This window comes from Nematostella vectensis, chromosome 4 (genome assembly GCF_932526225.1).
Source record: "Nematostella vectensis chromosome 4, jaNemVect1.1, whole genome shotgun sequence".
In the NCBI taxonomy this organism is placed as follows: Eukaryota; Metazoa; Cnidaria; class Anthozoa; order Actiniaria; family Edwardsiidae; genus Nematostella; species Nematostella vectensis.
The window spans coordinates 4,801,527-4,823,464 of NC_064037.1; the positions used below are offsets into that span (position 1 = coordinate 4,801,527).

The following is a 21,938-nucleotide window of genomic DNA, read 5'->3' on the forward strand; positions in this document are numbered from 1 at the left end:
CTTCCACGTTGATAAAAATGCAACAAAAGACGGGGAAAATCCCCATTAAATCAATTTTTTTGAAAAATGACGCCAGGAAATTCTCCAAAGAAAGGATAAAAGTGAAGTGATAGCCACTTGAAATGGGATTTTATATTTTCAGTTTGGTTCTTTATCCAAACAAATATGTTGGTCAACGTCATGATATATTGAATGGAAACCTTGTTCTAATTTGCCCACGAATTTTCGAAAAATAAACAATACGCACTTTCAAAACAGCAAGCCCACCTAGGAAAATAACCCTGATTTGCCGATCAATATGATTAGGGGCGTTTGACGCAAAAAAGGCCGAACAGATAGGTAAACTAAGGCAGTCATATTTTTTTAATGGTAATATTTCAAGTTGAAGATCTCAAAACTGGTGACGCGCATTGGCGGACGCTCTGACATTGGCGCTGATTGTCCACCTGTCGATGGATCCCACTTTGAAATACTCTCCGACAGCCAAACGCACATGAACGGAAAAACAAAAAGATCTCAAAGATACGATGACGTCTAACGAGGCAATCGCAGATTTATCGAGTAAATCATAAACATCATTTGCCGTACTGGCAAGCCAGATAAATAGGGACAGATCTCATGCGGAACAAACGCATTTGGAACTCGTCTTGTTATCGTCAGGAGCATGATGAAGGATTTTTTTCACAGATGAAACTAATGACTATAAAAAAAAACGGGATAAAATAGAGGCAAGCGTCAGGGAAGTCAAATTAATACGTGTTTCTGAACAAGAGGAAAATTAGGCTCGTAGTTGTGATTTTTGACAAAAAAATCGCCTTGATTTCCCTGACTCGCTAATTTGCGTGAAAGGCAGAAACAATGAACAACTCTGACGGTATGGTTTTAGAACATCCGAGCTTCACAAGACCTCTAGCCCTGACAAGCGCTATCTGTCTATGTATCCTATCAGCCATAACCATCACAAGCAACATTTTACTGCTCGTTGCCATATGGAAGGATCCGCTAAAATGCTTCAAATCCGCCGCCACGTATTACGTGGTTGGACTCAGTCTCGCGGACCTTTGCACTGGACTTATAACGGAACCATTCTTTGCAGCAGCCTACTTTATCACTTTCCTTGAAGGCAAAGTCGTCTACAGCGGGGCGTTGGGATTTGTGTATCGCGCCGGCGTAGCAGTTTCTGGGGTGGCACTCAAGTATTCGTTTCTTGTTATTTTGGCGTTGTCTTGGACTCAGTTCGTGGCGATCACTTGGCCTCATAGCTACAAAAGATTTGTAACCAAGCGCAAGGTTCTCTTTTTCATGGTTGCGGTTTTCTTGTACTTGGTGCTGTTCACTTCAGTCCAACTGCTGAACATTTTTAAGATAATGACATTCCTCATTGTAGACTTGACGCTAAACACTACCTTCCTGTGCGTTAATTTATTAGTAATTTCTGTCCTCTTGATCGTCGCGTATCGTAAGCGCACCGTTTCCAGAGCAGCGACTTATTCGCAATCGACGACTCAGGGCAAAGCAAACGGTGGTGGCGCGCGCGAGAGAGCTATAGACCACCAGTTCACTATCGTTAGTATCTATTTGGCAGTGATCCTCCTCCTCACCGCGCTCCCGCATGTGATCTTAGCCTACACCTACCTCTTCACCCATTCCACCCTGACCGTGAAGCAGAACGAGCGAATCCAAATCGCGCTTCGCATCTCCGATATTCTCTTGTTTATTAAGGTCTGTCTTGATCCCTTCGTCTACGCATGGCGCTTGCCCGCCTATAGGAAAACTCTGGCGACAATGTTCTTATCACGGAATGGCCGAAGCGAACAGGAGCGAATGGAGGGGATGAGACTAACTGGACACGATCAGCTATCTTCGAGCCCCAAACAGAAAGCTCAAGCAACGTTACAAGCTTGAATTAAACAGTAAACTGGAAGAACAGCGCAATACTGACAATAATTGTAATCGCCCTAGTGTAAAAGTCGTATCTTTTCCGTTAGCGTAAAATTCTCATTATTCTAAACGTCGTTTTGTTTGCTTAAAAGGACATAATCACATTGAATCCTTATTGAAAGACAGAGGGACTGTATCGGTAGACGTCCATCTCCAGTGTAAAAAAGTCTTCTGGATAGAAATGTTTATAACAAATATTTAAAAAATATTGTCGAAAAAGTTTTGTTTCTTATTTAATCGGCGTTTTTAACTCACAATGTGTTGCATTTTTTTTTCTTTATTTTAATCTTTTAAGTAAGATGAACACTAAAACGCTTTTTCACCGTGAGAATACGCGTTATAACAATATAGGGGGCTTAAACATGAATAAGATTCTTCCGCGTGGGTTCTAGTAGAATGCTCATATGTTTAATCTTCGATGTTGGACTATGACATGTTTGCCAAATGGCAGACATAAAAAATGTCATTTAACCATTTCAATAACCAGCTAAATGAAGAAACAGTTCAAGGAGATTTACTGCCTTTGCCATAAAAACTGAATACTAATAGGATAGTCTTGTCGACATCCGCAATGTCAAAGATAGAGTTTAGCAAAGAGATTATAATCCAGGTTATGTAATAAGCAATGAATTATTGAGAACCACCAAAAGGCTTTTATTAGTTCACTTGTAGCGACAAGTTGGCGAGAATCGCGCGTTTGCGAGACGATAATAAAGCTGACGCTCAGGTTAATGTGAAAAAAAAAAAGATTTAAGCAATGCTCAACATTATTAGATAAACGTTTCCCCCTGATCTTCCCACTTGTAATTCGAAGTTTTTTTTCTTATTATTATTGTCTTCTGTTACTTTTTTTTTCTCACTGCATTTGCCTGTAAGCGGAAACCTCCGTCAAACGTTTATAAACGATTCTCAAATTATTTCCTTTTAATTTGGATATGTAATTCGCCGTGAAAAGCACAAGAAAACATGTTTTCAATTGCATATCCGGTTTCGTGCCAACGCTCCATCGCTATTGAGAAGATTTGGTTATTCCAACCAGTAGAGCGGTTTATTCCCCAGAGTTTGAACTAAATGATGTCTTGAAAATTTCCTTCAATTTCATAGCAAGGCTGAATTCAAACTCTAATTTACCGAGCATCTTAAGTTTTTACTTTAAAAGAAATAATAACTATTCAGTATGTTATATTAAATCAATATTTATCCGATATATGCTATACAGCTGACAATACCTTTATTTTATGACTTACATCAAGAGAAGGAAAATGATAAATTAAAGCCATTATTACGTAAAGACCATTTGACGTTGTTGTATGATTTTTGAGCAATGAGTGCAACGTCTTTCTCTCACTTCTTACAAATAAATCATACAGCGTCCTAGAAAAAGCTGGTATTGGCAAAGATAAAAAGGATTTGTTCCGCAAAATATCTCTCTAGCAGCCTTTTTTTTTTTTTTGCTAACTGGAAAGATGTTAGACCCCTCTGTTGCTGGAAAAAATCGTCCCGAATAGTTCCGCTGGCAAAGTTGTGGAGTCGAACTAGTTGTGCTGGGAATATTTTTTGGCGCTGAGCGGGATGCTTGCGTGAGAAAAATCGCTCCGATCGGTTATACGGGCAGTTATTCATGTGCTAAAATGCATAACCACTGGTGACTGGGAAAAAAAAAAAAACTAACCAATGCTGGCCGTGAAAAAAAACGGAATCCCTCCTGGGAAAAACGAACAGATAATGTTTTCCCAGAAACTTTTAATAAAAATGGATATTTTCGGCATCAGAACATATTCAAACAACGAAATATGCCATTTTAACGTGTTTCGGGAAAGGGGTTGTATTCCCTTGTCTTTATACATGCCCCTCCCCCCTCCAGTTGATTCGGTGAATGGTTGCCAGTGACAACCAGTTATACAGTCATTCGTACGAAATGTTTAGTCGTTTTCAAGATTGATAGCACACATATTCGCTAGGAGCAGCAGAACGTTGATAATAAGAAGCCGAAATTAATTACAGAAGATGAAAAAGATGTAGAATTTTCACCGCCTTCTATCGAATATGCTAATCGAATATACCCAAATGTTTGCCAAAATGTTTGTGTCCCTTCGGTTAATATATATTCTTGCTACTTGAGTACATCGTAAGACTTATCTAAATCGTAGAAACGATAACTAATGTTGTCATCAATAACTGACTTAACGATTGTCAAAAATTAATGACAAAATACCAGCAATATTATTAGGAAATAATAAGAAAAAAAATACTTTAAACTATGACATTTATATCATGGTTACAATTTTCAATACCTAGACAATTACTTTCGAAAATGATTTTCGCCAGATATAATGTAAACTTCGCATATTGCGCACAGCAGGAAAGCACCAAGACCAATTAGTGTCTCCATCTCTAGTAATTATGACGGTCTTGAAACACCAGGTCAAAAAGCTCGTTGCTGTGGGGCAATAAATACCGTTAAAACACCAACGTACTCATTGTCCCTTTTCACGCTGGTTTAGAGGAAATTAAAAATAGTCCTTCTTATTCTAACAGAAAATCTTTATTTATAAAGTCACAAGTCACGTAATATTGCTTTCTCTTTGCTGATTGCTCACAAAGTGCCTAGATCGCATTTGGTATTATCAAAGCCTTTAGTGTCATTTGCGTAGCGCAGGACACAAATTGCAATGACTTTTAGAATGTATTGGTCGTATCACACAGGAGCGGATCTAAGATTTTAGCTCCCATACCTAAATCTACCACTGCATCATCTCTTATTCATCGTAATCTTGGTCATATTTACATCACTATTAATACAGGGCCGTAGCAGGGGGTGGGGCACTTAGGGGCATGTGCCTCCTAATGGGGGCGCATTTATGGGGAGGCAATAACCAGGATCTCAGGCCTTAGTCGGTTACGCCACGCACAGCTAGCTGAGACGTAGACTAAAAAATATCGGGGTCTTTTTCACGATTGCTTCTCCTGGGGATTAGCTTGTTGCCAGGTTGCCATAGTGCCAAGTGTGGTAATTTCGTCATCATGCACAGAACCATGTGACCTAGGTATCATATATCGCCGCCTTTAATCTTTTGTTCTCCTGTGCATGCTAATTCGTGTACGTGCATATCTTTCGTGCTTAGAAACAAGAAAAGGAAAAACTAAACTATGCTGAAATGTGCGCGATCTAAAGATGGTTTATGTGGCAGACAAAAAGTGGAATATTTAGGCGTTCATATCCTTACCCTTTCGCATCACCATCGGGGACGTAGGAAAGGAACATTGCAAATGCAATATCATTGGAAACTGGAATCAATACGATGGATACACGGAAAAAAATAATTTCAAAATTAACTAAAACAATACAGAAATATGAATTAGAATTCCATGCTTGTTAGTATCAAGATTTTTAATCAATTTTGATCTGTATGCCCCCCTTTAAGTGATTGATTCAGTATCGATGGTCGTGTAGGTTAAGTGCAGGTACCTGTACTAGTGTTGGGAGGGCTGAGCTGATGGGGAAGGGCAATTCTAGTCATAGGGCGTACAAGTATGAAAACAAAACAAAAACAAACAAACGCTACGCGTGAGCCAAGCAATCGCGCTCTTTTCAGCGCTTTCCCTCCCGTTCTTCCCTGGTTATCGAGTGCAGAGTCTGTGAGCATGCGCGATAACATCAAGTACCGCGTTCCTCTTGGACCACTTGGGTCGCCGTAATGCGAATGAAGCTTGGAAGCTCATTCGTTAATGCAGGTGTTAACAGTAAAAAATCAGAGGAATATGTAACAACAACCGGATTTGTAAGAAAGTTTAACGGGAAATGTACCTTTTGATGAACACTTATAAAATTCTCACCAACTAGAACTTTAACAAGTAACAATTTTGAAGTGGGTTGGGGGCCCTGTGGTAGAGGTTCCATTGCTACTGGTCAGCGGGCTCCTCTTGACAAATTTGGGGGCCCTGTGGTAGAGATTCCATTACTACTGGTCAGCGGGCTCCTCTAGAAAAATTTGGCGCGAAACATTCCACCATCGATCTACTACCCTTCTTCCTAAGCAAAGTTGATTTCTTATCTGAAGGTCTGGGTTTACGTGGCGTTTGTTTTGACAGGAGAAGAAGTGGATGCTCTTTGGGCGACACTAAGGGAACTTAACACACTCTAACGTTAACTGACGCTGAAATTCTGAGAAAAATGGTCGTGGCTGCTGAAGACAAACGAAATCTTCCATGGTAGGGTCTTTTCGATAATCTTACTTGTCGCTAAAGTTTCCTAATTCTGTTATAAGTACGTTACATTATTATCGATAAATCTAGCAGTTTTATGGAAAAAGATGATCTGTTACGGATGCGTCGTTCTGGTATTTTAGTGCATTGATTCTATTGATTGAAATTGTACCTCGTGTTCCTTATCCCCAGGGTGGAGAAGTACAGACCAAAGTGTTTAGATGACCTCATATCTCACACAGATATCATTAATACCAGTAAGTGTCTAATAACTGTGCCTATTTAGCACTTCTGCAGTGGCAGATTGATTGACAGGTTTTTCTTTTCCCTTCAACTGGTTCTCTCTGTTTTATTATCTCTCTTTTGTTACAAATGATAAATACGAGACCCTAGTCTAGAAAGAAAAGAAAGACAATCTATACAAATATACATAGCTTTCACCCATATTAGGCGTGTGTCACAAGATCACATCAAGGTCAAGGGTCAAGGTCACATCACAAGCCTTATTTTTGTGAGAATGTTCATACATTCTCTGTTTTCACTCACATTGGCTCTCTTGTTTCCCCCCCACATATTTACTGTATTTCACCCGATTTCACAAGATTTCTCTCCAAGTTGGGTTTACAGCTATGCCTATATTTGGTCAGCTTGCTTTGCTAAATCTACACAGTAAAGGACTAGGGAATTACTGTTTCTCCCTTAAAAACAAACGTTTCTTAGGCCTTTAAAACAAGTGGCTTGTGATTTCTTTAGTCCAGAGGTTTATAAATGAGGAAAGACTTCCACATCTCTTATTCTATGGACCACCTGGAACAGGAAAGACTTCTACAATCCTTGCAGTCGCCAAACAACTTTACCCTGACAAACAGTTTGGCTCCATGGTTCTTGAGGTAACTTTGGACATTACAGGTGACATTTTGGATGGTTACCATTTATTGGGGGAGGGGAGGAGTGGGAGTGTCAACAGCACTTTGTTCTTTTGGTTGGGGGGTGAGGAGGGGGGCTTTAAGTCTCATGTTGTTTCAGAGAAATGTTAAAAAGGTTGTTAAGATGTTTTCCTTGATTCAATTCCTAGCATGGGTGAGGATAACGTAAAAGATATTAGAAGATATAAGAGTTAGTTCAAGATAAATTAATGCCCCAAATATTGTCTTTTGAGCTTCATTCTGTATCACTGCTTGCTCTTTACTTAATCGAAACTAGATGTGAATATCTATTATTTAATTTTTTTTAGTTTGCTTATCAAGTTAATTTTTTCATGGACTTATGGCTGATCTTTGAATTTTGCAGTTGAATGCGTCTGATGATAGAGGTATCGGAATAGTGAGGGGAGACATTCTAAGTTTTGCAAGTACCAGAACCATTTTCAAGTAAGTGAATCAAATCTGTTAGAGTGGCATGGTCTCCAGTTTACCTCCTGAGGGCTTACAGAAACCTCAACTGACAAAACACAAGACAATCTATTAGAATCTGTGAATATTTTTTTGCATATTTCATTAAAAATCATTGGAGACTGTTACGTAATATTTTTTTCAGTTTTGATACATTTACATTTAACTTTGAAATGATGAAGTGTGATATTTTTAACAATTTTGTTTATATCAGCGAAATAAGTTGTCAGCCCAGCCAAAAGTCAATTATTTTGTCTGGAAATAGTGCCCATTTAATCAAACCTTCAATCAACTCTTTTATGTCTCCAGTCCAATGGTTTATGTGTAAGCGGTTCCAAAGCAGCGAATTGTGGGAAGTGTGCAGTGGGCTCGTTTTAGTGTCAACAACAGTGTAGAACAGTCATCCAAGCTTGATTTAACAGCGTTTATTACAATCAACTTGTCCAACTATCGAACACATGCGGTGATAACTACGAAGTAATTAACAATTCACAAATTTAGGATAAAAAGCTAAGGATTAAAGGCAGTTCTGTAAATCACAAAAAGGCGTCTGATCTTACTTACTTACGTCTGATCTCGTCTCTGGGGCTTATAGAAATACAACTCCAAGTAAGCTTGTAACTCTTCAAACTCCACTCTGACTTCTCTAACTCTGCTTCTCTGGCTCTCAACTCAACTCTTTTCTCTTCAATTTCTCTGCTCAACTCTTAAAGATTGCTAAATGGGTACTTATAATTTATAGGCAGGTGGGACGTGTCCTAAAGTAGGACGTGCCTCATTCCTAAACTCTTACTCAAAGGGAAATGCGTAAACTACAATAAATCTTATCAGTCTAATCATAGGAAAGGGCGGATGTGATCAAAGTAGAGGAAGCCGTGGTAGCTTAACTGAAAAATTGTCTAAATTATCTAATCCGTTCAATTTAAATCAATGTTCTTTTTTGCATTTTCAATGTTCATAACATTATGGTATGGCAATTGAGGGATTCTAGATGATCCCATGGTGTCCATAGACAAGACTTATGATTCTCAATTTCGGATTCTTGGTGGTTGAACTACAACAAATCTAGAAAAGTATTTAGTGTCTTTTGATAATACCATAATGTTATCATGTGTAGGTCGGGATTTAAGCTGGTAATTTTGGATGAAGCTGATGCAATGACGCAAGATGCACAGAATGCTCTCAGAAGAGGTGAGTTTGTGTTTACATGAATGTGACAATTTAACATGCTGTATAACATGCTATAAAAATAATGAAAAGAAAGATGGATGGACAAATAAGCACAATACTGGTCAACTGCATGCCAAATTCAGGCAACTAAACATATGCATTGTTCTTAGTACATATGGCTTATTATGAAAATCCTTGCATGCTCCATTGATGCAGGGAAGAGGCAGGAAACAAATTGAACTTGTTTTGGCATCACATCTACACAAAAGGGCTTTTGACAGAGGATGCAGGTGCACAATCTGACCAAACCCCTACAATCCACACAGTCCCACACAATTATTGACCAAAATATCAAATATCACAGGCTTTTTGTGTCATTTTGGCATACCAGTAATAATTTCTATGCCACATATTTACAAACATGTTGTGTTACATGACGTAGCAATGTGTCCATTAGTATAAAAACCAACAGGTGCTCCATACATTTATGTAAAGGTCTTTGGGCAGGTTGAAATCAATAAGGCATTCTATTCTTTTTCTCCCAAAGGACTAGGATAGTTTTTTAACTCATTCACATTTTCTTACTGGTTGTGTTTGCCATTAACAACCAACTGAAACAAAAAAAAAGTCACACACAAGCAAATCTTTTTTCATATTTCAGTGATGGAGAAATTCACTGAGAACACAAGATTTTGCTTAATCTGTAACTACCTGACCAAGATCATACCAGCCCTGCAGTCACGCTGCACCCGGTTCAGGTTCGGCCCTCTCTCTGTGGACCAAATGCTGCCAAGGCTTGAACATGTTATAGAATCAGAAAGGTGTGTGTGTGGAGCATGTTTTGATATTGAAAGCAACTCATTTTTGTGTAGATAATCACATTTTTGTTGTTATCCATATTTAGAGTGAACGTGACTGATGATGGGCGTAAGAGCCTTCTCCGCCTAGCTCAAGGGGACATGCGTAAAGTGCTAAACATTCTCCAGGTATGTACTAATCACCCATAACACAAGCTAATGGTTGAACTACTTCAAACATAATAGCAACAAGGAACAAGATTGATTGAAATTCTATAAAGGTTTAGGGTGCTTACTTTCCATTTCTGGTGGTCTGTCTAGCAATTGAAAGTATTAACCATTTGTACTTATGTTGATCATGTAATCTTTTGTTTAGAGCACATCTATGGCTTACAGTGTTGTGAATGAGGATCATGTTTATCTGTGCACTGGACAGCCACAACCTACAGATATTGGTAACATAGTGGATTGGATGCTGAACAAGGACTTTACCACTGCTTATACCAGTATCCTTTCTTCTGTTCATATTACATAGAACTAACAGTCTAAGTGTAGAGATAAGGCAAGCAAGTGTTGAAATGATTTTCCCTTAGGCATGGTAGTTTTATGGCTAGAGGGTGGGGCCCAGTATAAATTTAAAGGCTTATAGAGAAAATGCCAACATCTGACAGTTACCAGTCCCCAAGTGCTCCACATATAGCTGACAACACGTTAGTATAGTTATACTGTAGACTGCTCCATGTATTTTGCAAACATAACCAACATGAGTTAGTGGATAAGCGATGAAGATGGTAAAACATCTTTAATTGCATCTGGGAAATAAATACTGAGAGATGTGACATCAAGCATGATTTTCTTTTCCAGGAGTGGTTTAAAAGTCCTCTCTGGAAGTGAGTATAAGTTATCACACCTCTGAATTGAAAAAAGAAGGAAGTGTAAGGATACTGTGGATACCGAGACTGGTGATATCACTGGACGGTGTAATCTCTTGCTATTTTATACCTTGATATTAAATAATAGATATACTGAAATTGAAGACTCTCAAAGGTCTTGCTCTCCAGGATATTCTTGAGGAAACCCATTCCTATGTGCACAGGGGTATGTAATTCAGGAAAAGTGCTTAGAATATGGACAAACAAAATGTAGTATGAAATTATTTACAGACTGCTATAATCGGCAGGTAACAATGTTTGTTCATTTAGAAATCCTGTGAAACCCTGTATACTTAATGCCTATTTTCTATTTCAGTGGATTTTCCTGCAAAAATTAGAATACACCTTCTTGATAAAATGGCAGAAGTTGAGTAAGTCACAAATATTTCTACTAAGATTCCCTGTTAAATTGGAATACACCTTCTCGGTAAAATGACAGAAGTCGAGTAGGTTGCAAATATAATTTCTTCTGGTATTTACTACGTAAAGACTGGGTGCTTGCAGTGAAGCAGCAAATTAGGGTTTTCTAATTTATAAAATTTAGATTTTTAGTAAAGAAAGTTAAAACACTAAAACAGATAGATCGTTTAGAAGTTAAGGGTCTGCTACCTCTTAACATAAGAATTATATTTTGGTTTCTAGACTTATTATTTTTTTTGTTGGTATTTTTTTTTCGGCTACATAATCACACATGTAAACCATGAATGGTGATTTATTCAAGTTTTATTCAAGTATCACAGGAGTTGCTATTAACATTAGAAAAAAAAAAACTATTTTTCGTTTTCAGGTATAGACTGGCCTCCGGTACATCAGAAAAAATCCAGTTAGGTTCTATGATCGCTGCCTTCCAAGTGGCTAGAGATATGATAGAAGCTTAACACACACGTCTATTATAGCGTCCTGACACTGAAGAGGTCAGAAACCCCTAACCCTATCACACAAAAATCGTAATAGAGTGAAAAGCCGTGTGAAATCCTGCAGTTCAAGCTACTGTGAAAGGGTTGAATCATGAGAAATTTTAAGCCTTTTATACTTTTATACGACTTGGGTTGTGTTCACCTAACATGCACCAGAGGGGTTCACCCTTCGGTATTGAGGTCTGAGATTGGTGTTTCACAAAAAAGAATGTTTGCTAGAAGGACAAAGGGGGTGATGTTAAGACGACTGAAAGAATTTCATTTATATATTTTATTGACATGCAACTCTCCCTGATATTGTTTAGACACAATCAAGAGAATTATAACTTGCTGCACAACTTGTATGTGAAAACAAAAGCAAAAATAAAGACTATGAATTATCTTTGACGCGGAATTTATTTTCAAATTGAATGGTTTGGGGTGCCTCCAATTGTTTTCTATACCTTCTAAAGATATTAAAACAACCTGGAACTATCCTTTAACAAAAATATTTCTTATACTGTATCAGGACTTGATATCATAGACAAAGAAAGCAAAGTCACAAAACAGTATAAATTATTTATACCTTAGTATTTGTACATCAATCCTAAAAATGAGTTTGTATCTAAAAGTCCGCCTCTAACTTAGCCTGCTAGCCGGCTTTCATACGTCCGTCAGGCGCGCCGCAGGATTTCCAATATTAGGAAACAAAGCATTTTCCAATAACTCCGAATAATATAAGTTTCATAAGTTTTAGCCGCGACCAACCGCAGCCTGGACCAACCGTTACTGTGGCACTAAAGGGAACCCTGTGGCGCGCTCGAAGGCCGAGGTGCACTGGGGCTAGTTTGTACAATGCTCGCGTGTCAGTTTGCATTTTTCCTTTTTTTTTTAGTAATATTTTAGTATTTTCGGGTGTACCAAGTGAACTCAAGAACAATATAATTGACATAGAGTTTATGAAGACTTGGCTTGTTTTCATTACACCTATATTTTTCTGGCAATTTCGTCAAGTCGTTTCTGTCGCTACCAGACGGACTTTCGTGTTGACAGTGAAAACCCGCTGATAATTATGTGTGAGTAATGCCAGATGTAAACAGTAGGGAGGAATACCCCAAGGTAGTTATCTGCTGTCCCACTAATAAAGATGACAATATTGACGAGTGTTTTCTCCACAAAAAAAATCACAGTTAAAGATTCAATAAAATTATGGTCTTTTCAAAAATCGTGGCTAGAATTTGTTTGGAGGTAGAAGACAGGTATGGATACATATTCAAAAAGTTAAAAAAGTCCAGTTTCGAATACCATTATGTCCGCCGGACAGACGGACTAAGGGCGCATAAATACAGAGTGAGCCTCGGTTTGGGACAAATTTCATGCGCAAACCAGCAATAATCTGTTTGGGAATGCGCTGGTTTATGTAGCTTGTGAAATGTTTAAAATCTAGCGATTCTTTATTTATAAAAGACCATTTTTAGGCACGTCCCCTAGTTCTCATCGCTAGCTCTATGCCCTGGATTTAACCAAATTTTATTATTCAAACTGACAAAAATAGTCCACCGTATTTTCAAAAACACCGTGGGGATCCATTCCGTAGAATTTAGAAAACTCGAGAAAAAATATCTCTAAACTTTTTTTCTCTTAGAATTTAATAAATTATAAGTTACTTTAAATGATGTTCTTGAAAAAGTCGGTCAAAGTAACTTCACAACTCGATAACGTATATATTCCAGAGGTCTGCTGTATAAACAACGCGGACAATTTTTAGCTTTACTAATAAAATATTCTATGGAAATTTTCTCCCCTGGATCGTTATTTTTAAAATCTATTCAGACTGTTTCTTGTTGATTTACTTTTGATATTATTATGGTTGCTAACCGCTTGCCTTGCCTAGACAAAGTGAACCATAAATTATAAATGAATCAATACAGTACCCAAGTCATCTTCGAAGTCATCCATGAAGAAGTGCTCTTCAGAATGAAGACCTTCCTAGGTCTCTTTCTACCGCTTCTGACTACTTATGTAGTTAGCGGTTTTCAGATAGCTCAGTACCGTTATCATAAAGATACCCTCCCGACCGGTCAAGACATCATTCAAGATGTTAAAGACAAGAGCAAGGAATCTTGTATGCTGAAGTGCACTGTGTTGTACAATTGCGATGGCGCGATCTTCCAAGAGAAGACAGGGTTGTGTTCTCTAATGAGGAAAGGTGCAACTCCGCCCGTACTTATCCAGAAACCAGGGTCACTCTACATGCAAAAGGTAAATAAAAAGTTGAATATTTGTAATGCGGTCGGCTCCGTAAGTTTTAAAATTATAACACTTAAGTGTGAGAGAACGATGACGATATTTTTACCGAAAAGTGTAAGCTTGCAAGTGCGATAAGAGACAGAAATCAGCTCGTTCAGAGAAGACGAGAGATTCAGACTTCTATCATACAGGTTATTTACACCTGGCTCCCCTTTCCCTTTTATACAGAAGCTTGTGGTTTCAAAAAAGTAATAAACGAGCAAAGACAATGTTGTTTTTCTTAAAATGAACAATATTTCTCTTATCTTTAGGTGCCTGAAGCAAGTTCACATACGCAGCCATCATCTCGTAAGTAAATTTATTGACTGACTTGGGCTTTTTTGTTCCATTATTAGGAGTAGCGATGGGGGAGTCGAGAGTTGCCGGGGCATCGAGACCGGCGTTTCAGAATCCGAGCCCGAGCTTTTTGTCAAATTTCGGAGTCCGACCCCGATCTTTTCCGAGCTTGTTTTGGGATAACTTGAATCCACTTGTAACAACATGAAACAGATAGATCGCGTTTAACAAAATCAGAGATTTTCCGAGACTCCAAGACGCGGGTTATTGTTTAAAAAAATTCAAATTGAAACCCGTTAATAGTCGCCTCAAAGCTTGGGATCGATCTGATCTTTGGCGAACATAATCAGTTCTATTTTGCAAATCCTGAAATAAAAATTGGATATTAATAATCGGCGAGGCATGACGCACGTGCAAATGAAATCGCAGTTTTGGGGATTTGGTACAAAATCTAATCGTTTCGTTTGACCAGGGCTTTACTACTACGCGCGCTCTAATTAGCTGATGAGCGTACTACTCACCCTCTCATTGGTTGATTAGCGTGTAGTACACGCGCTTTCTTGGGCGGGTTATGGATTTCCCATACGACATCTCATAATTAACGCAACACTACGATTCTTAAAAGCGATTTTCGAAACGCTGTGTAATAAACATCTTATGATTGTCATCGTTTGTTTTGTCTGTACGAAGTTTTTTGGAGCCTTGAATTTTTTGGTTATGGATTTCCCATACGACATCTAATAATTAACGCAACACTTTACGATTCTCAAATGCGATTTTCGAAACGCTGTGTAATTGTCATCGTTTGTCTTGTCCAGATGGGATTGAGCCTTGGATTTTCCATCGTCTTATGTTTTCACTTTTCGGCCATAAAATTTCCACCTAGAGTCCCCGGAAGTCTTGACAGCTTGATAACGTTTTAAAAAAAACCTTTAAAGTTGACTCTGGATTATGTACATTTTTCCCGCCTCTCTCTTCAGCTCTTTCTATCCTTAGCTAATATCATTATAAGAAGTCGGAAACAAATTGAACACATATATCTTTTACAGTGGATACACCGACTAGTACAACGCCCCCCTCGCCAAGTACACCGTCTCCCTCAGCAAGTACAACGGGCCAATCGCCAAGTACAACGTCCCCCTCGCCAAGTACAACAAACACTTCACAGACTTTTCACTTGTGATCCGAGGTGAGTGCACAATATATATATACATACGGCAGCTTTTCGCCCCATGTAAGGTAATCCAAGAGGCTTCCGGATTCTGGATTTCAGGCTCTGGATTCCGGATTCCGACCCTTGGATTCCGGATTCCAGGCACAACTTATATTCCGGATTCCAACAAAATATTAATGACATTCTATTAAAATCATGCAAAACTCTCGACATAGCAATGAACAGAAAACATTGGCGTATCGAAGCGTAATGCTAAAAAGGGACAACTATAGTGAAAAGAAACCATTTGTTTACCATTACATCACTATTATATGCATTATACCACTAAGATATGCATTATACTACTAAAATATGTATTATACCACCAAAATGCATTACACCACTAAGATATGCATTACAACACTAAAATATGCATTATATCACTAAAATATGCATTATATCACTAAAATATGCATTATATCACTAAGATATGCATTATATCACTAAGATATGTATCCCACTAAAATGCATTATACATGCATTTATAACACTAAAATATGATTTATACCACTAAAATATGCGTCACTGGCGTCACTGTTTTCTTTACGTCTTGCAACGTTTTTCAAAGAGCAAAGGCATTTGGTTGACGTCCAAATTCGAAACCAAGATTCCAAGAGGTTACACCCTGCTCAGCCACACGCGGTCGCCAGGAAAAAAAAACTTTGCAAAACGGATTCATGGCTTCCGTGACGCGACACACAATATTTCGGCCGCTTGCATGGTATATTTGGTAGGAATTCAAGTTGACACATTGAAAATCCTTACATTCGTAATGCATGCGTTCGCGTTAATGTATCGATAATAATTAGACAGATATCATAAAAGGGTTGCTCAAACTCGGGTCTCGGAAATAAATCAATTGATATGGATTAACTTCTGAGTGCAAACTCACTCGCTCTTTTGACGAAAAGTTTCACAGACACTGAAGGATTATTTCCACTTTAGTAATAGGCGATTCCAGCTATAACTGCATATTTTCAATCAGAAATGCCGAGGACGCTACCACAGCTACCAGAACCAGAATGCAACGCGCACGTTTTTACAGTTTGCTCGACGAATCTACCACAACTACCGTCATGCCCCGTGCGTGCGTTTTAGCTGGAATGGTCTATTCAAAGACGAACAAAACCGAGTTTTTGGTGACGTGTGCACGTGAGAATGGCTATACTCTGTGCAATACACCCCTTCTTTCTCATAGAGCGGATTTAGGATGAGTGTAAAAAGTAAAAGTAAGTCAGGCTTGCGTTCTGTTAGCGTTTCTATTGGTTTAGGGTATAGTGTTTTGAATTTTAGCCAATGAAATTGCAAACTATATCAAAACGCGCCAGTACTTACGTCAAGGCTAAACGCAAATTTGACTTTCTTCGCCTCCTGATTTGTTTGTTGTTGAATGGCTTCCATTCCCGATTGGCTAAATTTTCGACATTAATATGAAATTCGCTCATTTTAACAAGAACGGGAGATCAGGCTAAAATGCGTATATTTCCCGCAAAATGCATAATGTTAGAAGGGAGTCCTATTTTATAAGCTTGTGGCTTCTCTGGATATCCCTGCCTTATGAATTGTAACTCTAAACTGTGAGTCTGGAGAACTTGTTTTGTACTCTTACTAGTGTTCTTAAGAATGTAAGAATTCTGCCAATTGAAGCTAATAAGACCGGAAAAAGTTGTACAATGATCGGCAATGAGTTTTCAATCAATTATGCTAAACACTAACCAGACACACCTCCTCATTAGAAATGCAAATAAAGGCAAGGGCTTGAGGAACATCGTGGCACTTTACTCGGCTACTCAATCTTCATCTTCGCTTCGCTGTGGTCATTAATAATAATAATTTTAATAATTTTATTATTTTTATAGCGCAAAATTCATTATCTATATGATCTAATGCGTTTAATTGTGGGATTTTTTTTAAGTCATTAATTTAAATGAAAAGTATGGATTCCGGATTTCGAAACTATTTGGATTCTGGATTCTAGACTGTGGATTCCGGATTCCAATCTCTGGATTCCAGATTCCAAAGGCCCTAAAAACCTGGATTCCGGATTCTGGATTACCTTCAATGGGGCGAAGCTTATATGAACTCGTTAGCAAGCAGTGTCGGATGATAGAGTAGTCAGCTTATATGAGAGTATCCGTTTTACAGACTGTAGTGGTGCTATTTCAATACTAAAATACGGGTAATTTGAGTGGGTAAAAATAAAGGAGCAAAAAGTCTTTTATGGAAACTCTTTTGTTACCAACTCTTTTGTTACCCACTCTTTTATTACCAGCTCTTCTGTTACCCACTCTTTTATTACCAACTCTTTTCTTACCAGCTCTTCAGTTACCAACTCTTCTGTTACCAACTCTTTTATTACCAGCTCTTTTATTACCAGCTCTTCTGTTACCCACTCTTTTATTTCCAACTCTTCTGTTACCAACTCTTCTGTTACCAACTCTTTTATTACCAACTCTTCTGTTACCAGCTCTTCAGTTACCAACTCTTCTGTTACCAACTCGTCTGTTACCAACTTTTTTATTACCAACTCTTCTGTTACCAACTCTTTTATTACCAACACTTTTGTTACCAGCTCTTCTGTTACCAACTCTTCTGTTACCAACTCTTTTGTTACCAGCTCTTCTGTTACCAACTCTTCTGTTACCACTCTTTTATTACCAACTCTTCTGTTACCAACTCTTTTATTACCAACTCTTTTGTTACCAACTCTTCTGTTACCAACTCTTCTGTTACCACTCTTTTATTACCAACTCTTCTGTTACCAACTCTTTTATTACCAACTCTTTTGTTACCAACTCTTCTGTTACCAACTCTTCTGTTGCCAACTCTTTTGTTACCAGCTCTTCTGTTACCAACTCTTTTATTACCAACTCTTTTATTACCAGCTCTTTTATTACCAACTCTTTTATTACCAACTCTTCTGTTACCAACTCTTCTGTTACCAACTCTTTTATTACCAGCTCTTCTGTTACCAACTCTTTTATTACCAACACTTCTGTTACCAACTCTTTTATTACCAGCTCTTCTGTTACCAACTCTTTTATTACCAACACTTCTGTTATTAACTCTTCTGTTGCCATTTCTTCTGTTACCAACTCTTCGTTTAACAATTCTTCTGTTACCAACTTTTTTGTTACCAACTCTCTTGTTTTTAATTTTTCTGTTGCAACTCTTCTGTTGTTCTGAGACCTTTGGGGTCTGATAAAAGTATCCATCAGTAAAATTGACCGTTTACAAAGCTTAAATACCAAGAGTAAAAATCGTAAACAGGCAAAATATAATGGTTTCCTTAAATAGAGTTATTCACTTCCGAAAGAAGCCGTCTGCAATTCAAATGCCTATAAACCAAGATCTCGACATATTTTCTTGTTTTTATTTGTTCTAGCTTATTAGATGTCGCTCAATTGACACCGTTCACCGACAGCTCAGGGAATCCTATCAGTGTGTATTGCTCCGAAAACATAGGCTCTTGTGGAGCCGGGCTTTGGGCGCTGGTCATGAAGAGTGTTATGGGAAGTGTATGTATATTCTAAACATTTTTATACACAACGGCTTGCCTTTTTGGTATCATATCATAGCATGCTGGCCGCCTCTCCAAGAAATTACTATTTCCGTGGATTTGTTATCCTCTTTCTTGTTTTTTGTATGATATGTTTGCTGTCATTTTTTTTCATTTTTCGATTTTTTCTCTTGAATAGAAAAACTTGAGTTACGACAGCCCCTACTGGACCAACAAGTTATCGCTGAACCCGCAGTATGGTGGCGATTATCTTGCTCAATTTGACATGAAGCTCCCCACTTACTGGGCGACTCCCATAACACAGGGAGTATGCTTATTGTTCGCAAGTTCTACGTCGAATTCTCTTCAAATACCCCTCACGGCCAATTCCCTGTATGACGTCATATCCGGTGGTTCCCACACGGCCACCAGTTTAGATTGCAGCACAGAATGGAAGAAATTGTTAAATACACCACCTCTCTCTGACTGCGGTACTCAAGGATTCAACTCACAGCACTCATCAGGTACGAAGGCGCGAATCGGTGCGGTAGCGAGCGATGGCAATTCCAACCTTGGATTTGGTCTGGCGGGGGGGTGGCTTGGTGCCGACTCTGACGTAGAAGCCTTTGGTAGCTTTACAACGGACCCTGCATTAAGTAAAAAGAGTAATCAATATTCAGTGTTTGTGAAATGAACTGGCTTGCTTAAACAAGAAATCATGTCAGACGCAATATCAACAATGACAACACTCAAGTCTGGTTGTTATCTATACAGTTGGTCCACTAGATTTTAGATTAGATTATTTCTAGCAAGGCTTCATGTAAACAGCAGGGGACTTGAGATCACTTGAGATCACGTGACCTTCCTGGTGGGCAAATTTAAAACAGAATAATCAAACAAAAACAAACAGAAATGACTGAGCCTGTCACACCAGAGAACGACGGAAAATAAAATATTTTAATGAAACTAAACCTTTTTGAAAAAATAGCATTCTGACTTTTTTCTTAAGGGGGGATTACAGTCACATTGCGACCAAAAATTGAGCATTTTTAAAATAAATATTTGAAACCTTTAAAATAAAAGAATAAAGGCATGTTATACATCAATGGAATCATGAAGGCTTTGGCTTTTATTATATACTAATGTCATTAATATATAACTAATTTTGAGTTAATTATTAATGGAGTACTTGAAGTACCACAAAATGGCACCCCTCACTGCCCATTTTTCTAGCGGCTTTGGTTTATTAAATATTCTCAAATCAAAGATTATTTTGAAAAACAAAATGGTAGATTTATACAATGAATGATTTAGATTTCAATTTTTAGGATCCAGAATTTAGTAACAGCTCAATAAAAAAATTGAAAAGGCAAAAAAAGTAAGGATTATTTTTTGGTGAGCAACTGATATTCTAAATCATTCATTGCATAGTAAATACATAATAGAGTTCTCCCTGAAAATATTAGCCAAAAATATCATTTATTAGAGAAGTTATGAGAATGGGCAGTAGTTAACCCAGCGGAAAACCACATTTTGAGAAAATGGCCGTTAAAGTTAAAAATCGTGATCATTTAGCATTAAATGTTCTATACATGTACTTTGTTAGTTATATTTTCTACTTAGAGTGGTCCTGAGTCTATTTACAAGGTCTTCCAGCTAATTTGCTTCAAAAACATGTGTTCTTGGGCTTAAAATCCACCAGCCTCATATGTGGTATCCTCTTTGGCAAGGTGACCATCCTCAATTCTGAGAGTCACTTTCTTGGTGGCTCTTCTGTACTTCTTGTACTTCATTGCATCATACTTTTGGCAGGTATCACACACTCCATAAGTGGTACAAACCTCCTCATGAGCTTTAGAGTAGCCATCAGATACCATACAGTATATCTGTATTCCAGTCCAACATTTTTACTTTTGTCCCATATAATTTTAGCACATGCTCTTTCCAAGCTAGGACTGGAACCATCATACCCTCCCTGGCATTCATGTGTCTCAGCCCACTTTTCAAAGTCCTCATCAGACAGCTTTTTCTTTTGAATATTGCAGGCGTTGCATTCTTTTGATACAACAGCATAGTCAAGCACCTTCCCTGCTTCAGTGTTGATAGCAAATGCTGCCCCATGTTTAGAGGTAAAGCCTCGTTTGGCCCATTGCCATTGAAACTTACTGAGGCTGACTCGAGTTCATTTTCAGCCAACTAGTCCTTCAGTTCTCGTTGGTTTTTCTCTGTCTCCTCCTTTACCACAACAAGATGCTGCTTGTATAGCACTGCATCATGTGCAGCCCAAGCATTTGGATGGACAGGAAGTGGCATGTCAAAGATCTCACAGATCCCTGCAAGACCTTCTCTTCCAAGCCCAACTTTATTGCATACAAACACAGTCCTTCTATTAACATCCTTCCCTTGCACAGTTCTTGGGACACTGTCAGCCAAATCATGCTGTGCAGTGCGGAAAAATTCGCTCATGCCGCAAGTGTCACAAAGGCAATACAGACTGCTACACAGACCATAGCAGTTGCTGCTGTCCTCAACTAGCTGAATCGAGCCTACAAGATAGAGATGCGAAATAAATCAAAACCGAGTAGAAAAATATAATTTGTAGCTACAATTTCTTTCTTTATACTCTTCAAATCCATGGATTTATCTGTCTTATTTATCATCTATAGCGTTATATAGCACGCCACGTGTTCACAAAAAATTGTGGGCTTTACCTTCACATTAGCCACTAGAGATGTGAATCCTTTGAAAAACTCTGCCAGACTTTTCATGAACACAAGCCGATAGCCTTCTGCTGGTTCTGAAGATCCTACAGAAGCATATCCCTCAAGAATCATCATCATCTGACACTTGAAGATTCCTCTTAGATGCCAAGGCGACGGGAGGAGGGAGTTGAGCGTCATCGCTCGCTTCCACATCGAGATCAGACACGAAAGCTATCTTTGGCTCGCGATCCTCATCCTTTTTCTTCCAAGAAGGCTTCCCTTTAAACCCAGATCGCTTTCTACTTCTTTTGTTTGCTCTAATCCGCCATTTGGAGCCGATCGGATCGCCCTAAGGCATGATTTTCGTAGATATATAATTCGGTGTAGAAAGCGTGTGGCAAGTGATAATGTTCTAGTGATCTTTGAACACAACTGCCAAGCCACCAGGCCTTGCTTCTTTGTAAAATCGGAGTGGAACACTCTCTCTGGAGGACTGTTGGAGTGTACGAATTGGAATGACACCGAATGTTTTAATTTGCTTGCGAGAAAACGCCTAAAATTGCATTGTTTTGGCTTTCGTTGCTATGGTAACGGAAAAACAAAGG

The 21,938-nt window shown here is 38.4% G+C and overlaps 3 protein-coding genes across 3 annotated transcripts; all 3 read left to right on the forward strand.

Annotated features, from left to right (window-relative positions):
* Positions 1-209: 209 nt before the first annotated feature.
* Positions 210-2,590, forward strand: LOC5512873. Its single transcript, XM_001633142.2, has one exon. The coding sequence runs from the start codon at positions 859-861 to the stop codon at positions 1,903-1,905; it is 1,047 nt and encodes a 348-aa protein (XP_001633192.1). The 5' UTR covers positions 210-858; the 3' UTR covers positions 1,906-2,590.
* Positions 2,591-5,915: 3,325 nt separating this feature from the next.
* On the forward strand, positions 5,916-11,736 carry LOC5512879 (replication factor C subunit 5). Its single transcript, XM_001633143.3, has 11 exons — positions 5,916-6,153; positions 6,340-6,404; positions 6,901-7,037; positions 7,438-7,517; positions 8,656-8,729; positions 9,370-9,529; positions 9,613-9,694; positions 9,882-10,011; positions 10,526-10,603; positions 10,754-10,808; positions 11,225-11,736. The coding sequence occupies exons 1-11, from the start codon at positions 6,116-6,118 to the stop codon at positions 11,313-11,315; spliced, it is 990 nt and encodes a 329-aa protein (XP_001633193.1). The 5' UTR covers positions 5,916-6,115; the 3' UTR covers positions 11,316-11,736.
* Positions 11,737-13,541: 1,805 nt separating this feature from the next.
* LOC116618574 lies at positions 13,542-20,228 on the forward strand. The gene is made up of 5 exons (XM_032382453.2): positions 13,542-13,595; positions 13,895-13,931; positions 14,969-15,108; positions 18,518-18,650; positions 18,831-20,228. The coding sequence occupies exons 4-5, from the start codon at positions 18,630-18,632 to the stop codon at positions 19,323-19,325; spliced, it is 516 nt and encodes a 171-aa protein (XP_032238344.2). The 5' UTR covers positions 13,542-13,595; positions 13,895-13,931; positions 14,969-15,108; positions 18,518-18,629; the 3' UTR covers positions 19,326-20,228.
* The last annotated feature ends 1,710 nt before the right edge of the window (positions 20,229-21,938 follow it).

Coding starts and splice junctions, on each gene's coding strand:
- LOC5512873 (XM_001633142.2), top strand. CDS start 859: ATGAACAACTCTGACGGTATGGTTTTAGAACATCCGAGCTTCACAAGA.
- LOC5512879 (XM_001633143.3), top strand. CDS start 6,116: ATGGTCGTGGCTGCTGAAGACAAACGAAATCTTCCATG. Junction 6,154..6,339: donor GACAAACGAAATCTTCCATG/GTAGGGTCTTTT, acceptor CCTTATCCCCAG/GGTGGAGAAGTACAGACCAA. Junction 7,518..8,655: donor AGTACCAGAACCATTTTCAA/GTAAGTGAATCA, acceptor TATCATGTGTAG/GTCGGGATTTAAGCTGGTAA.
- LOC116618574 (XM_032382453.2), top strand. CDS start 18,630: ATGAAGAGTGTTATGGGAAGT. Junction 18,651..18,830: donor TGAAGAGTGTTATGGGAAGT/GTATGTATATTC, acceptor TCTCTTGAATAG/AAAAACTTGAGTTACGACAG.